An 18714-nucleotide genomic window follows, 5' to 3' on the forward strand; every position below is an offset into this window, starting at 1 on the left:
ACTGGCCAAACAGCATTTATGTAAAACATAATTGAGAAAATACAAACAATTCTCCTACATCACTTTCCCCTCTTTTTTTTAAAAAAGGAAAATATCCATAGTCCATTTTTTCGGAATGTGGGCATAGTAATTCAGGCTACTTCCAATTGTTTGAGGGCTCAGATAATCTTATGGGAACCTAAAGAAAATTTAGAGTTATGATCAAGTCCTGACTGCAGTATCCTGTGAGGCTTGATCATCTCAGGCAGCATCTTGAATCTGTTCTGGATATAGAATACAGACATCTGGGCCATCTGTTCCTACTGGAGATTTTTTAGGTGGTCAAATTTTCTTTTTTTAATTAATTTATTTTTTCATTAAAAATTTACACTTCCTCCCCCCTTCCATTCTGCTGCCTCTCCCCCACGTCCCCTCCTCCCTCCCCCTCACTGCCCAATATGTTTTAAGATAGACAGAAGTACATACAAACATGAATGAATAGATATGTGACATCCACACATGAAGATGGAGCAATGAGTGAATACATTTCTTTCAGTACTCACATACATGTCTACACCCACCTTCAGGTCATAATCTCCTTCTTAGGTATGGTGCTACCCACACTGGATAGGTCTTCCTACTTCAACTAACATTAAAAAATAATCCCTCACAGGCATGCCTATAGACCAACCGAATCCATACAATTCCTTATTTAGACTTCCTTCTCTGATCATTCTTATATTATTTCAACTAGACAATCAAGACTAATCATAAAACTATAAATGTATTTACAGTCGCTTTGTATTTTATAATTGTCTAAGGGTAAGCATTATCCATGTTCACAAATTTTCTTAGGAATTGATGTATTTTAAGCATTACAGTGAAATAGGTTTTTTAAAAAGATAATGTATAATATGTTACACATTACATATACCAGAGTAAGTTAATTGTCTATTACAAGTTTCCATTCATTTATTATCTTTCAGCATTGGTGTGTGGGTGTATTGTACTCAGCAAATGTAAAGGAAGATATAAAGAAGCTGAAAACTTCCAGATTTACTTCTAGGTATGTAATACTCAAATAACTGGTGAGAAATAAGTTCTGTATGAACTTGACACCATGCTTTCTCCAGGTTGAATGTCTTAGCATCTACTCAAAATAAATGACAACACAATGTATGCACACAAAGTTTCCTGTGCCATGCTCATTCATATGGTGATGTTCATAACAGGTAAAGCTTTGAGCTAATCCAAAGATCCAAGAACAATGAATAATGAGGCAATGTGACACATCACTAGGAAAAACTTCTCACACTTGCTAATCATGGGGGTCCCTTGAAGATATCATGCAACTGATCAGATGTAGGGTCTCATGTCTCTCATACTAGCCCTTGGATAGGAAAGGCAGTGGGAATTCCAGAAGTTTGTGGCAAATGCAGAATTATACAGTGTAGAGGGTGTGTTGATTAGATTATCTACCTGCCTGAACAGATTGCCACAGGGACCTTCTCAGGCTTTTCTCATTCCACATCCAAGTCAGCAGATGCAAGACTCACTCTCTCATACATAATACTTTCCCCTTAGTATTTTAAACCTGAGTATCCTGTCCTTGTCCTGAGTAACTGTCTTCATATTGTCCTGTATACCTTTGCAGATCTCAAGTATTCACTGTCAGCATCATGTTGATGAAAATATACAATCGCCAATTGGGAGGTTTTGCTTTGACCACAGTGGCCTGTCTACTTTGCGGCATCTCCATGGGGCTCCCTCAGTGGCGAGTGTGGTACTATGAAGACCCTATGATTTCAAAGCCTACAATGGCTTTTGTGGGCATATGGAAAGCCTGTGTTTTCCACAATGGCAACAACTCCAGCAACATGAGAGTATGTCACCAATACAACTACCGTGATTCCTTCATTCCATTGTACATTCGAATAAACCAGCACCTGCTGCTGGTGGCTAGCTTTCTTGGGCTTTTTGGGAAAATCACCACCAGTATTGCTTTTTGTAGTCTGTGTATGGGAAGAGTGTGGAGGAATGCCACCTGCAATCTGTTTAGCCTTTCAGGGATTCTGAACATCATTGCTAGCAGCTTTCTTTACCTTGCTGTTTTGTTCAATTACATATCCATCATGCGTAAATGGGGGATTGCCTTTCCAACATCTTTCAATATGCCTTCTGACCCAGACACTCAGAAGATTGGTAGTGCCATGTTTCTGGCAACTATAGCTGCAATTTTCTTTCTAATAAGTGGCACAATTTGCCTTTCTTCAAATTTAGCAATAGGCAAAACTCCCCATTCTAAAATTTAAAAGTAAATTTTTATCTTACATCACCTTGAAAATCCAGCAAAGATAGCAATCATTTGTCATTGTGTCTACATAAATTTTGAAAGATCTCAAAGTGATGCCATATGTGGCCTGTGACAAAAAGTAATCAAGTTGGCCTCCTCTTATCTTTTTTGCATGTTCTTCCCTCAATTCATTATTTGTATAATGGGCTTTCATTAAATAAAATCTCATTTGAATTGTCATATAAAATCTGTGTTTTATTTGCTGTCAACAAAAGTAAATAATAAATTTAATTTATATTGAAATGAGTGTCAGAGTACATTAAAATCTCACATTGTCCTTGAATACAAGGATAAAAACAGAATATGGATTGTTTCCCTCTGCTCTCCTATCTATCTATATCTATCTACTCTAAGTCTCTTCCTAGGGAAATTTATTCCTCCTCTCTGGTCCACTACTTTGTAGCTAGCCTTTGGTTCTATGGGTTGTAGCCTTCTTAATGAAGACTAATCAACTAATATCCATATATACAAAAAACTAATTCATAAAATATTTTACTTTCTGTTATCTCATGGTGATTATTTCTTAGTTCTATCCATTTACTTAAAAATTTCATTATTTTGCAGGGGAATTGGTAATGCACACCTTTAATCCCAGCACTCAGGAGGGAGAGGCAGGCAATCTCTTTGAGTTTGAGGCCAGCCTGGTCTACAAGAGCTAGTTCTAGGACAGGCACCAAAGCTACAGAGAAACCTTGTTTCAGAAATAAATCATTATTATTTTTTTCAATGGATTGTGTTTATTAAATAAGATGTTCAGCATGTTAACAAAATAAAAGTTTATTTTAAAACGAAACTACTGTAAGGATCCAATAATCCGAACCATTTCACTGTTGCTGCTTCTGCTTCAGTGGTGCTGGCTCCGTTTCGGTGCATGCTTTTATTTTTCTTTTTTTTTTTTTAATTTATTTATTTATTAAGGATTTCTGCCTCCTCCCCGCAACCGCCTCCCATTTCCCTCCCCCTCCCCCAATCAAGTCACCCTCCCTAATCTGCTCTAAGAGCAATAAGGGTTCCCTGACCTGTGGGAAGCCCAAGGACCGCCCACCTCTATCCAGGTCTCCTAAGGTGAGCATCCAAACTGCCTAGGCTCCCCCAAAGCCAGTACGTGCAGTAGGATCAAAAACCCACTGCGATTGTTCTTGAGTTCTCAGTATTCCTCATTGTCCTCTATGTTCAGCTAGTCCGGATTTGTCCCATGCTTTTTCAGACCCAGGCCAGCTGGCCTTGGTGAGTTCCCGATAGAACATCCCCATTGTCTCAGTGTGTGGGTGCACCCCTCGCGGTCCTGAGTTCCTTGCTCGTGCTCCGTCTCCTTCTGCTTCTGATTTGGACCTTGAGATTTCTGTACTGTGCTCCTCTGTCTCTGTCTTCTTTCATCGCCTGATGAAGGTTAATATTCATGAGGATGCCTATGTGTTTGTCTTTGGGTTCACCTTCTTACTTAGCTTCTCTAGGAACATGCATTATAAGCCCAATGTCCTTTATTTATGGCTAGAAACCAAATATGAGTGAGTACATCCCATGTTCCTCTTTTTGGGTCTGGCTTACCTCACTCAGGATAGTGTTTTCTATTTCCGTCCATTTGTATGCAAAATTCAAGAAGTCCTTGTTTTTTACTGCTGAGTAATACTCTAATATGTATATATTCCATACTTTCTTCATCCATTCTTCCGTTGAAGGGCATCTAGGTTGTTTCCAGGTTCTGGCTATTACAAACAATGCTGCCATGAACATAGTTGAGCATATACTTTTGTTGTATGATAGGGCCTCTCTTGGGTATATTCCCAAGAGTGGTATTGCTGGATCCAGGGGTAGGTTGATTTCGAATTTCCTGAGAAACCGAAACACTGCTTTCCAGAGTGGTTGCACAAGTTTGCATTCCCACCAGCAATGGGTGAGTGTCCCCCTTTCTCCACAACCTCTCCAGCAAAGGCTATCATTGGTGTTTTTTATTTTAGCCATTCTGACAGGTGTAAGATGGTATCTTAAAGTTGTCTTGATTTGCATTTCCCTGATCGCTAGGGAAGTTGAGCATGGCCTTAAGTGTCTTTTGGCCATTTGAAGTTCTTCTGTTGAGAATTCTCTGTTCAACTCAGTGCCCCATTTTATTTTATTTTTTTTTTATTTTCTTTTTTCTTATTTTCTTTTTTTCTTTCAATTCTAAATTTTACTTCCTTTTAATTTTTGAATAAAATTCTAGATTTCTGTCTCTTCCCCGCCACCACCTCCCATTTCCCTCCCCCTCCCCCAATTAAGTCTCCCCCCAGCCCGAAAAGCAATCAGGGTTCCCTGGCCTGTGGGAAGTCCAAGGAACCCCCACCTCCATCCAGGTCTAGTAAGTTGAGCATCCAAACTGCCTAGGCTCCCACAAAGCCAGTGCGTGCAGTAGGATCAGAAACCCATTGCCATTGTTCTTGAGTTGTCAGTAGTCCTCATTGTCCGCTATGTTCAGAGAGTCCGGTTTTATCCCAGGCTTTTCCAGACCCAGGCCAGCTGGCCTTGGTGAGTTCCCAATAGAACATCCCCATTGTCTCAATGTGTGGGTGTACCCCTCGCGGTCCTGAGTTCCATGCTCGTGCTCTCTCTCTTTCTGCTCCTGATTTGGACCTTGAGATTTCAGTCCTGTGCTCCAATTTGGGTCTCTGTCTCTGTCTCCTTTCATCGCTTGCTGAAGGTTAATATTCAGGAGGATGCCTATATGTTTTTCTTTGGGTTCTCCTTATTTAGCTTCTCTAGGATCACTAATTATAAGCTCAATGTCCTTGGTTTATGGCTAGAAACCAAATATGAGTGAGTACATCCCATGTTCCTCTTTTTGGGTCTGGGAGAAGATCTTCACCAACCCCGCAACTGACAAAGGTCTGATCTCCAAAATATATAAAGAACTCAAGAAACTAGACCGTAAAAGGCTAATCAACCCAATTATAAAATGGGGCATTGAGCTGAACAGAGAATTCTCAACAGAAGAACTTCAAATGGCCAAAAGACACTTAAGGTCATGCTCAACTTCCTTAGCAATCAGGGAAATGCAAATCAAGACAACTTTAAGATACCATCTTACACCTGTCAGAATGGCTAAAATCAAAAATACCAATGATAGCCTTTGTCAGTGCCCCATTTTATAATTGGATTGATTAGCCTTTTACGGTCTAGTTTCTTGATTTCTTTATATATTTTGGAGATCAGACCTTTGTCAGTTGCGGGGTTGGTGAAAATCTTCTCCCAGTAAGTGGGTTGCCTTTTTGTCTTAGTGACAGTGTCCTTTGCTTTACAGAAGCTTCTCAGCCTCAGGAGGTCCCATTTATTCAATGATGCCCTTAGTGTCTGTGCTGCTGGGGTTATACGTAGGAAGTGGTCTCCTGTGCCCATGTGTTGTAGAGTACTTCCCACTTCCTCTTCTATTAGGTTCAGTGTGTTCGGACTGATATTGAGGTCTTTAATCCATTTGGACTTGAGTTTTGTGCATGGTGATAGATATGGATCTATTTTCATTCTTTTACAGATTGACATCCAGTTTTGCCAGCACAATCTGTTGAAGATGCTGTCTTTTTTCCATTGTATACTTTTAGCTCCTTTATCGAAAATCAGGTGCTCATAGGTTTGTGGGTTAAAGTCAGGGTCTTCTATTCGATTCCATTGGTCGACTTCCCTGTTTTTATGCCAATACCAGGCTGTTTTCAATACTGTAGCTCTATAATAGAGTTTGAAGTCAGGGATGGTAATGCCTCCAGACAATCCTTTATTGTATAAGATTGTTCTGGCTATCCTGGGTTTTTTGTTCCTCCATATAAAGTTGATTATTGTCTTCTCCAGATCTGTGAAGAATTTTGATGGGATTTTGATGGGGATTGCATTGAATCTATAGATTGCTTTTGGTAGAATTGCCATTTTTACTATGTTGATCCTCCCAATCCAAGAGCAAGGGAGGTCCTTCCATTTTCTGGTGTCTTCTTCAATTTCTTTCTTCAAAGACTTATAGTTCTTGTCGAATAGGTCTTTCACTTCCTTGGTCAGGGTTACCCCTAGATATTTTATGCTATTTGTGGCAATCGTGAAAGGTGATGCTTCTCTGATTTCCCTCTCTGTTTCCTTATCCTTAGTGTAAAGGAAGGCTACTGATTTTTTGGAGTTGATCTTGTATCCTGCCACATTACTAAAGGTGTTTATCAGCTGTAGGAGTTCTTTGGTAGAATTTTTGGGGTCACTTATGTATACTATCATATCGTCTGCAAATAACGAAAGCTTAACTTCTTCCTTTCCAATACAAATCCCCTTGATCTCCTTATGTTGTCTTATTGCTATTGCTAGAACTTCAAGCACTATATTGAAGAGGTATGGAGAGAGTGGACATCCTTGTCGTGTTCCTGATTTTAGTGGGATGGCTTTGAGTTTTTCTCCGTTCAATTTAATGTTAGCTGTTGGCTTGCTGTAAATAGCTTTTATTATATTTAGGTAGGATCCTTGTATCCCTATTCTCTCCAAGACCTTTATCATGAAGGGGTGTTGAACTTTGTCGAATGCTTTTTCAGCATCTAATGAAATGATCATATGATTTTTTTCTTTCAGTTTATTTATATGGTGGATTACATTGATAGATTTTCGTATGTTGAACCAGCCCTGCATCTCTGGGATGAAGCCTACTTGATCATAACGGATAATTTTTCTAATGTGTTCTTGGATTCGGTTTGCCAGTATTTTGTTGAGGATTTTTGCGTCGATGTTCATGAGTGAGATTGGCCTGTAATTCTCCTTCCTGGTTGAGTCTTTGTGTGGTTTTGGTATCAAAGTAACTGTAGCTTCATAGAAGGAGTTTGGTAATGTCCCTTCTGTTTCTATACTGTGGAATACATTAAGGAGTATAGGTATTATGTCTTCTTGGAAGTTCTGGTAGAATTCTGCATTGAAACCATCTGGTCCTGGGCTTTTTTTGGTAGGGAGGTTTTTGATAACCTCTTCTAATTCTTCGCGACTAACAGGTCTGTTTAGATTGTTCACCTGGTCCTGGTTTAACTTTGGTATATGGTATTTATCTAAAAAAGTGTCCATTTCTTTTACATTTTCCAGTTTTGTGGCATACAGGCTTTTGTAGTAAGATCTAATGATTCTCTGAATTTCCTCTGTGTCTGTGGTTATGTCCCCCTTTTCATTTCTGATCTTATTTATTTGTGTGTTCTCTCTCTGTCGTTTAATTAGTTTGGATAGTGGTTTGTCGATCTTGTTGACTTTCTCCAAGAACCAGCTTTTTGTTTCATTGATTCTTTGGACTGTTTTCTGTGTTTCTATTTTGTTGATTTCAGCCCTCAGTTTTATTATTTCCAATCTTCTACTTCTCCTGGGCGCGTCTGCTTCTTTTTTTTCTAGAGCTTTCAGGTGTGTTGTTAAGTCCCCAATGTATGCATTTTCCGTTTTCTTTAAGTGGGCACTTAGTGCTATGAACTTTCCTCTTATCACTGCTTTCATTGTGTCCCATAGGTTTGAGTATGTTGTCTCTTTATTTTCATTAAATTCAAGGAAGACTTTAATTTCTTTCTTAATTTCTTCCTTGACCCAGGTGTGGTTCAGTAGTTGACAGTTCAGTTTCCATGAGTTTGTCGGCTTTCTGTGGGTAGCATTGTTGTTGCCTTCTAACTTTAATCCGTGGTGATCAGATAGGACACAGGTGGACACTGATATTTTTTTGTATCTGTGGAGGTTTCCTTTGTTTCTAAGTATGTGGTCAATTTTTGAGAAGGTTCCATGAGCTGCAGAGAAGAAGGTATATTCTTTCCTATTTGGGTGGAATGTTCTATATATGTCTGTTAAGTCCATTTGCTTCATTACCTCCAATAATTCTCTTAATTCTGTATTAGGTTTCTGTCTGATTGACCTGTCCCTTGTAGAGAGAGGTGTGTTGAAGTCTCCTACTACTAGTGTGTGTGGTTTGATGTCTGCTTTGAGTTCTAGTAATATTTCTTTTACATAAGTAGGTGCTTTTATATTGGGAGCGTAGATATTCAGAATTGAGACGTCATCCTGATGAATTGTTCCTGTTATGAGTATAAAGTGACCATCTCGGTCTCTTCTGATTGATTTTAGTTTGAAGTCAGTTTTGTTAGAAATTAATATGGCCACACCTGCTTTTTTCTTAGGACCATTTGCTTGAAACACCTTTTCCCAACCCTTTACTCTGAGTAGGTGCCTGTCTTTGTGGTTGAGATGTGTTTCTTGCAAACAGCAGAATGTTGGATCCTGTTTTCGTATCCAATCTTTTAGCCTGTGCCTTTTTATAGGTGAATTGAGACCATTAATATTAAGTGATATTAATGACCAGTGGTTGTTTACTCCGGTTATTCTTATTGCTTTTGGTCGTAGAGATTGTGTGTCTCCCTTCTTTGAGATGTGCTGGTGAAGGGTCACTAGATGCCTGGGTTATTGTAGGCAGTGTTGGCAGTGTTGAATTCCTTGGGTTGTGATTTTCCTTCTATTACTTTTTGTAGGGCTGGATTTGTGGCTACGTATTGTTTAAATTTGTTTTTATCCTGGAATGTCTTGATTTCTCCATTTATAGTGAACGAAAGCTTGGCTGGGTATAGTAGTCTGGGCTTGCATCCATGGTCTCTTAGCTTCTGCAGAACATCTATCCAGGACCTTCTGGCTTTCATAGTTTCCATAGAGAAGTCAGGTGTAAGTCTGATCGGTTTACCTTTATAAGTTACTTGCCCTTTTTCCTTTGCAGCTCTTAATATTCTTTCTTTAACCTGTATATTTTGTGTTTTGATTATTATATGGCGAGGAGATGTTTTTCTTTGATCCAGTCTGTTTGGTGTTCTGTATGCTTCTTGAATATTTAAATGAATATCTTTCTTTAAGCTGGGAAAGTTTTCTTCCATAATTTTGTTGAATATATTTTCTGGGCCTTTGAGCTGTGTCTCTTCTCCTTCATCAATACCTATTATTCTTAAGTTTGGTTTTTTTATTGTGTCCCATATTTCCTGAATGTTTTGTGTTGAGAATTTGTTGGTTTTGCTGTTTTCTTTGATCTGTTCGTTTATTTTCTCTATGGTGTCCTCAGCATCTGAGATTCTTTCTTCTATCTCTTGTATTCTATTGATTATGCTTGTTTCTGTAGACTCTGCTCGTTGACCTAGATTTTCCATATCCGGCTGGTCCTCAGTTTGTATTTTCTTCCTTGCCTTCATTTCAGTTTTCAATTCTTGAACTCTTTCCATTACCTGTTTGATCGTTTTATCTTGGTTTCCCAGGGTATCATGTACATATTTACTCATTTCTTCAAACTTTTTGTTATACTTCTCATCCATTTCTATAAGGGCATTTTTTACATGTTGTTTAAGGGACTCTATTGCGTTCATAAAGTCAATTTTTTCCACTTCTTCTGTGTTAGATTGTTTAAATACTTCTGTTGTAAGATCCTTGGGTTCTGGTGTTTTTATGTTGTTTTTCAGATTATTGGGTGAGTTCTTGCCTTGGCGTCTGCCCATCTCCTCCTATTAATCCTATCTAATGGGTCTTTTAAAAACCGGATCAGGTTTCCCTGCTGGCCCAGGGCTCCGCTTACAAAATGCCCTCACTCTGTTTCCTGGTTCCTGCCACAGGCCACGAACCCTCTCACCCCTCCGAAGGGTCTTCCGGACAGGACCAGGCTCCCCGTTTGCCAGTGACCTGGCCAAACAAAGGCCTACCTCTTTGATTTGATTGTAGTAGGGCGATCTGCTCTCCTTATTGCCCGCCTGACCCTGCCGCTTGCGTCTGCTGCCGCGCTGGTCTCCCAAAGCCTCTTCCTGAATGCGGTGTCGCTCCGCCGCGTCTGGGCGCCGCCGCTCCGCCGCGTCTGGGCGCCGCCCACAAATCATTATTTCAACATTTAACAGCTGAGTAACATCCCATTGTTTAGGATATTCACATCTTTTTCTATTCATCCATTGACAGGCATCTAGGGTACTTCCAATTAATGGACATTATGAATAGAGGAACAATAAACATGTTTGGTTAAGTGTCATCTTCTTGAATCATAATTCAGAAGGGTGGAACAATTATTTTTTCTTCTTTTCTATCATTTTCTTTGGGATGTAGATCCAAACCTACATATGCTTTCACCACCTTAGACTGTGGGCTTCCTTAGTCTCCAAGGTTTCCCTCCTCATTGTCCATGCCTACTGCCCTTTGATTGAGATAGTCTTTCCTCAAACTTTGTATGTTATTTTATTCCCTTCTCTTTCACCTTCTCCTTTTCTGGTCAGCTGCCAGATTTATACCTTGCCTATACCAGTATGCTAGTTTCATGTCAACTTTACACAACTAGTGTCATCAAAAGGAGGGAGCCTCAATTGAGAAAATGCCTCCATATGATCAAGCTCTAGGCAAGCATGGAAGGCATTTTCTTAGATAGTGTTCAGTGGGGGAAGGCCAATCCCGTTTTGAGTGGTGTCAATTCTGGGCTGTTGGTCCTGGATTCCATAATAAAGCAGGCTGAGGAAGCCATGAAAGCAAGCTAGAAAGCAGCACTTCCTTCATAACCACTGCAACAGCTTCTCCCTACAGGATCCTGCCCTGTTTGAGTTCGTGCCTTGACTTCCTTTGATGATGAACTATGATATGTACATATAAGCTGAACACACTCTATTCTCCCCAAGTTGCTTTGGTTTCATTGCAGAAATAGTACCAATAAGACATTTTCCTGAATCATTTTACTAGTCAGTCAAAAATACCATAAGGAGAAATTTCCATGGTGATGTATGTTGTCTCCACTGGGACACTCCATGATTCCCTACAACACTCCTTTTTTTGCCTTTTATTTCTGTAATGTGAAGAGAAAATAACCTGTCCCTGCATTGCTACAGTACCACTTGGCACCTATCCTGGGGTTTGTTAAAGAAGTTGCTTAATGGGTCCTTCAAACTGAGATTGTAACTTTTGCAACAACTATCAGTGTTTTTGAAAGAATATCTTGGGTTCATTTTTCTCTAGTCCAAAGTTTAAGATAAAAGAAAAAAAACATAGAAAAATCCACTGGATGGATGCTCTTGTGACCTCAAGGACATTCTAATACTTTCATTTGAACATTAAAAAAATCTGTTCTGTCTTCCATGCCTATAGCTTATTACTCTAATAGCCATTATTTATCTATTAACTATTAACATGCCATCTATCTCACCTCTGTGTCTACACACAAGCTATGAATATATTTTACCTCTTACTTCTGGCTGTTATTCAAATGGAACTGTCAATTTTGGGTCTTCTACTAAGGACCACTGAGTGTGTATCCAAGGTACCACATCAGCTAATCCACTCATCAATAAGGTGTCATATTCAGTCATTGCCTTAAGTCCCTAAGTAGCAGTTGGGGTTGCCTCTTTTAAAGGGGGAAATGTTATGGACATGAGATAGAAATAAGACAGGCCACTCAGGGGAAGAAATATAAAATCTGAAGTTCCAGAAATGTCCCTGGTTCTGAGCCCAAGAATTGCCAGAAGGGAACTCTAGTATCTTATTACCTCCTAAATGAGCATCCTTGTCTATGTACTTTAACTGAGGGTAGGGTCTGAAATTCAGTTCAGACACTGATCTCTTTGCTGATCATTAAAATGGGATCACTGAATTTTCTTTATGTAAATGATTTGTGTCTATTCCCTAGTTTTATTACATATCCCAAATAATTTTAAAGTTACCTTTTTAGAGAGAGAAATCTCATCGGAATGAATAGACTGTACCTCTAGGTGGAGGCATGGTTTTTCTTCTCTCTGAAAAGCTTCTCCAGTTGGGCAATTTAAGCACATGGTTAAGGGACCATTTCTAGAATTGCAGATTCACCTAGAGAAAAGGCGCTTCCCCTCCCAAAATACCTAGTGCCCAGTGCAGTTCCTATGAACCACTATGAGGTTCTTTGGCTCTACAAGTCTTTCTGAATTCAAAGGCATAATCTTTTTTCCTTTTCTTTTTGATCTTTACCAGACCCCAAAGATGTTTAAAGCTACCCAGTACTGTTAGGATTCCTGACTCTTTCTCTAAATCTCCCCTTCACACCACTTGGCTTTCTATTGTCAGGTGGCTGTCCTAGATATAGGCTTATCTGAAAGGTAAGATGTTTTTTCTCATTTTTGTCTCCATTCTGTCCTCTACACAATTACCATATTACAAATTACTTTCATTGTGGATTTTTAAACTCTAATTCATTGTTCTTCAGCTTATGAAAAGAGGAGGCATTCCCTATGTACACTATACCTTTAAAGTTTAACAATCATCTTTTTAACAGATATGTGCATTTATTTTATAAGTATAGAAAGACTGCATGAAGTACTCATTTACATTACTTACATCATTTATCAGTATAGGCCAGAAAAGAGTAGTAGACCCTCTGGGATAATAGTTCCATAGAGTTGTTAGCTATATTTTGAGTGCTGGCTATAGAACCTGGGTCATCTGCAATAGTAACCAGGGCTCTTAAACACAGAGCCATTTCTCTGGCCTCCTAGAAATTTTTCTTTGCCATCAAATCCTCAGAGTGTTCAAGCTCCTTCTCTATGTCCAGGAAGTTGTATTTGGTTTTTTATTAGTTTATTTTTTCCTTTTTTTCTGTTTATCTTTCTTATTTCTGTATTATTACCTGATGCTGAAGTTGTATAATTATTCTGGTTTTAAGAATCTAGAAATACTTAGTATTGTATTTGAAAGAAAGTATGTTTGCCTAGCAAGCAAAAGGCCCATGTATCACACTAATCATATTAACTAATTAATTTGCTAGCCACCAAAATAAATTAGCTATTGAATGCTTGTTGCCTTACTTTAGTTTAGCTTTCTTGATTCCAGGTTAATTTGGATCTGGTTTGATCAGGGGGACCTCCTGAAACTTGACACGTGGTATTTATCAACAAAGGCTATAACTGATCTTCCCAGAATTTAGTCATTATCTCAAACTTTTTCCCTTGGACTCTAAAAACACTTCATCCACATTCAGCAGGAAGCTTTTTAGAAAACACAACATCCACATTTCAAAGAGAAAAGGAGGTGTGGGTAGTCTTCGGTTATTTTCTGGGTCATGGATGTTTGTTATATTTAGGGAGATATAGAATAAAAAGACAACTATTAATTTCAGATATCTTGCATTGCCATGGATTTTTGTATATGGACCAAACTCAAAAGTCAAAATAGTTACACTGTGTATGTGTTTTTACTCTTTTTAAAAGTACTTTTGTCTATTGTTATAAACTTAAGGTAATTTTTGTTATAAAATATTGTGTATGTATTTCTACCCTTGTTTAAAGGATTTTGTATATTGATAACAATTTAAGGTTATTTTGTTACAACATATAATATATATACACACACACTCTTTTTTGTAATTGTACCTATGCAGCTCATTTAAACATGTAAGGTAAAATTCTAGTTTTTGAAAGCTGAACTATTTAGGATAATCAAGAAATACAAGTCAGTAGTTAGTTCTCTATAATAAGTTTGTAGATAGGCTGGGTATTCTTTTCAGATCATATAGAAATATATTTTAGATAGATTGTCTTCACACCTTTCAAAGACCTATAAAATATGGTATTTAAAATGTTTGTTAATTTAAAGATTTTCATGACAATGAGACACATCTGCTCCTGGCAGTACCAATTTACTTCAGAGAGGATGGACACTGAAGAAATTCCTTATGGAATTCGCTGTCATTGTGGCAATATTAACCATTTTCTCAAGAAATTCATTTTGTCTGTACTGATTGGCTGTATGTTGTATAAAGTGGACATGCAGGAACCACAGGGAAATGACCACTGAAGTTTGGCTAAACAAGGATGGATAGCCCTTAAGGGTTTCTGCTTTGCAGGAGAAAAGTCCAAACATTCTGCAGGACACAGAGTAAAGTGACTGGAAAAATGCCAACATAGGTAGAACAGTCTTTCCAATTTCCTGCTTCAGTGTAAAGTTTGCCAGATGCTATGGGCATGTAGGCTGAAGATACATTCCCAACATTGCAAAGTAACTTTGGGTGACTGTCCAGGAGTCATATGTCTCTGCCATTTCTAGAGATTTTAGTAGTCATTTTCAATGCACTTTTTCTTTACTTAAATTATATTATATACTTCTGATGCCTTTGAAAGAGTTGAAGACTAAGTAGTATTAGTTACAGTTTTCAATAGAAATGACAGAAAGTAAGTCAGGTACGAAATTTTGGATTTACCAAGATAGGATAGATTATGGAGCATTTTCTTTAAATTTATCAGACACAGATGAATTGGAATTCAGTATATTGTGAATATAATCTTTACTTGATAATTGTTCTTATTGTATAGAGTCTTACTATGTTAATTTTTTTCATTTTGGTTTAGAAAGAAAAAAGAGAAAATGTTGACGAATATTATTTTAAGGTATCTTACTTTCATTTATGCTGTACTTGTTTAACTGTGTGAAGCTGTGATTATTTGCCTGTCTAAAATGCCTGATGGTATAATAAAAAGATGAATGGCTAATAGCAAGGCAGGAGCACATTGGAGCTGGAAGGCAGAGAATATAAATAGAAGAAGAAATGAGGAAGAGTGAGAGAAAGAGAACAAGAAGAAGAAGACATGAAGGGTCAGCCACCCAGCCACCAAGCCACCCAGCCACCCAGCCACCCAGCCACCCAGCTACCCAGCTACCCAGATACCCAGCCAGCGACAGAGTAAGACTGAAAGTAAGATATATGGAAGAAAATGAAAAAGCCCAGAAGCAAATGTAGATGGGAAAATTTTTTAAAAATAAGCTAGCAAGAAACAAGTTAAGCTAAGACTTGGCATTTATAAGTAATAATAAGCATCTGTAAGTTCTTTTGGGAGCTGGCCTGACATCTCCCAACAGCTGCAGGATGTACCACCATGTCTGCCATGCCCTGGATTCTATTTTGCCAAGGCCTAATCTACTGCCCAACTCCATATACTTTATTACCCTCCCTGTGTACAGCCCACCCCCCAAATTCCAGTAGACTTCATAGACACAGGCATACAGCACACCAGTTGGGAAAACAGACTACACAGGCACAATTACAAAACACATCAGTCAGAAGAACAGAAGGATACTCTGAATCTAGACACCCAAACCTCCACAAACCTCATCTGAGACAACCCGACAGGACCTGAAAACCTGCCAACTACCAGAACCCTTGGCTATTAAAGCCAAAAGACAGTAAAGGAAATAGACAACAAAGTAACAAACCACCCATCCATCAAAGGAAACAAGAGAACCAACACACATAGCTATAAACATCCCAAAGCCAGATGCATAAATGCCAGTTCAAAAATACATTCAACAACAGAAAGGACAATATGTCACCACCAGAACCCAGTGCTGCTACTTCAGCAAGACATGAACATTCCAATGCAGCTGAAACAAAAGAAAATGACCTTAGCAATAACAATATGAAGATGATACAGGCCCTTAAATAGGAAATGAAAAATTCCCTTAAAGAAATCAAGAAAAAGTCAAAAAATCGAAGGAATCAATACATTGCTTAAAGAAAGCCAAGGAGAAACAATCAAACAGATGAAAGAAATGGTTCAAAACTTGAAAATTGCAATAAAAGCAATAAAGTAAACACAAACTAAGGGAATTCTGGAAATGGAAAATCTGGGTAGCAAACAGGAACTTCAGATTCAAGCATAACCAACAAAATACAAGAGATGGAAGAAAGAATCTTGTGTTGATGATACTATAGAGGAAATAGATTTTTTTGGCCAAATAAAATGTTAAATCCAACTAATTTCTAATTCAAAAAATCAGTAAATCAGGGACACAATGAAGAGACTAAACCTAAGAATAATAGGGTAGAAGAAGAAGAAGAAGAAGAAGAAGAAGAAGAAGAAGAAGAAGAAGAAGAAGAAGAAGAAGAAGAAGAAGAAGAAGAAGAAGAATCCCAGCTCAAAGGCACAGAATATATATTCAATGAAATTATATAAGGAAACTTTCCCAACCTAAAGAAGGACATGCCTATGAAGATACCAGAAGCTTACAGAACACTAAATAGACTGGACCAAAAAAAAAGTTCCCTCATTAGATAATAATCCAAACACCAAACATTCAGAATAAAGAAAGAATATTAAGAACAAAAAAGGCCAAGTGATATAAAAGCAGACCTATCAGAATTACAATTGACTTCTGTAGCGGCGTAAACGAATGCAGACAGTTTGTAAAAATATATATAGTTTTAATGTAGAAATAGACTTACAGAACCACCGTTCCCGCGGAGACCAGGAAAGTAGAAGAGACAGCTCGGAGCACGCTCGCCAAATTTATAGGCAGACATTAGCCCGAGGCGAACACGCCCCCTAAGGGGCGGGACTTATCCCTACATCTCCCCTTTTTGTCTAAATAAGACAGAACTAAACCAAATACAACTACATACAATAACAACAAATAATAAATATAACAAACAATATTGAGAACAAAAGCTTTGCTAAACATTCTATCTCAAGGAGTCCAAATAATGTAAAGAGTAACTACAATTATATAATCTTCAACTCAGTCAAAGATCTGAGAAGGGAATAAACACTACTCAACAAACGAGATATATCCAAAATGTGCAATAATTGACAGAGACAACTGACTACCTGGGCAATCACCCAAAGTCTCGTTTGCAATGTTGAGTCAACCAATTTTGGCTAAGGCCTAACATAACTGACATACCATTTTCAAAGGCAAGCAACTTTTCAAAACTATCTTACCCTGTCTTGGCAGGATATGACAGTCCTGTTTTATCCATTGATGCACGCTCTGTATCTGTGTCAGTGGTTGAGGTATGGGCATTTCTTTGCCCAAAGGCCAGTTCTGCCAAATAGAAAGGCTCCAGGTGGAGTGTCTTTGGTGCTCAACATTCTCTCGGGAATGGAGTGGTGTTGCCAGGAGCAATTGTGTCTCACTATCATGAAACTCTGAGTTAGATTAAAGGCCATTTTCTACAGCTCTTTGAAGAGGTTGAAGATTATATATCTATACTGAGTATAATCTCTATATATCTAAAGAACCTGATTAGTCTGATTATAAATGACAAACTTAGATGACTATTTATCTATATAATTCTCAATATCTATCTAACTTAAAGACCAAGACAATAAACAACTGTGTAACAAATGAGCATAATGACCTCCAAATATAAACACTGTACAAATATACATTGCAATATGGTAAATATATATCAATGCACAAACATTATATAAGTATCTTAATCAGAGGTAGAAATGTACATTGCAATATGGTAAATGTATACAATATATATCAATACAATATATGTCAATACATAAAAATGTTTTAAAAAGACATAGAAACATGCATGCATACAATAGTCAATATAATTTAACTTTGTTTCAATATACAAGAATTGATACCAATATATTTGTCTAAAAGCAGTAACTCACAATTATAAATCTATAATCCCATCATTCCCTCTTTTTTTTTTTCAAAATGATCCCTGAGCTTATAAAATTCCTCCCCCAACCTCCCAACCCCTAAATGATGTCCCTAAACCCAGGGGTAAACTTTACTGGGAGAGGGGACGTCGTCCTCTAGAATTACTTCCAGCTGTCATGGGGGCGACGTTCTTTCTGGGGGATCCTGTGAAAGTAAAATGATGGTTAAATTTCAAGATCAATGTCTTTTAAAATTGCAAATAGTCTCTGAGTATTTTGTGGAGGTCTGGCCAGAATGTTGTACAAGATGTGCACCATTTCAGCTAACCAAGTTGGGATCGTCTTGTGCAGCTGGTATCCAAAACAGGTCTTGTAGTAGCGCTATCAGTATCATGACGTCATATCAACCAGGTAGAGTTGTTGTTGTGGGGCCTCATCTTCTTCCTGGAAACTTCAAATGTCACTTCGGGAAAGACTCATTGTTCATTGTGAAAAACTTAAACATTAATCATATAGACATATATATACATACATATATATATATATTCAATAAAAGGCAAGATATATATATATATTCAATGAAAAGTATGATAGATATGAAGAAAAGCAAGGATGTTTTCTAAACTCATATTTCTTTCTGTCCCATATCATGGCTCTTGACATGAGACAGAAACTCCAGAAACTCTGGGTTTTTCTCTTACTAACAGGCTTGGAATTGGAGAGGGACTGAGCCAGAGTCCAACTTCAAAACCAGCTCTATATATTTATAAAGAAATGTTTAATAAGATATATAAATAAAAATTAATACTTACAAAATGTGTCCATCCATCAGTAATTAAATATTCAGGGTCCCTCAATTTCTTTGAAGATGAGTATTTTCCTGTGGAGATAAGAAAAGAACCTGCCGGGCGGTGGTGGCGCACGCCTTTAATCCCAGCACTCAGGAGGCAGAGGCAGGCGGATCTCTGGGAGTTCGAGGCCAGCCTGGTCTACAAGAGCTAGTTCCAGGACAGGAAC

At 38.1% G+C, this 18714-nt stretch overlaps 1 protein-coding gene across 1 annotated transcript; it reads left to right on the top strand.

Annotated features, from left to right (window-relative positions):
- The first annotated feature begins 1658 nt into the window (after nt 1-1658).
- Nucleotides 1659-2291, top strand: LOC142841788 (claudin-34-like). Its single transcript, XM_075958864.1, has one exon. The coding sequence runs from the start codon at nt 1659-1661 to the stop codon at nt 2289-2291; it is 633 nt and encodes a 210-aa protein (XP_075814979.1).
- Nucleotides 2292-18714: the final 16423 nt, after the last annotated feature.

Source organism: Microtus pennsylvanicus, chromosome X (assembly GCF_037038515.1).
Source record: "Microtus pennsylvanicus isolate mMicPen1 chromosome X, mMicPen1.hap1, whole genome shotgun sequence".
Lineage (NCBI taxonomy): Eukaryota > Metazoa > Chordata > Mammalia > Rodentia > Cricetidae > Microtus > Microtus pennsylvanicus.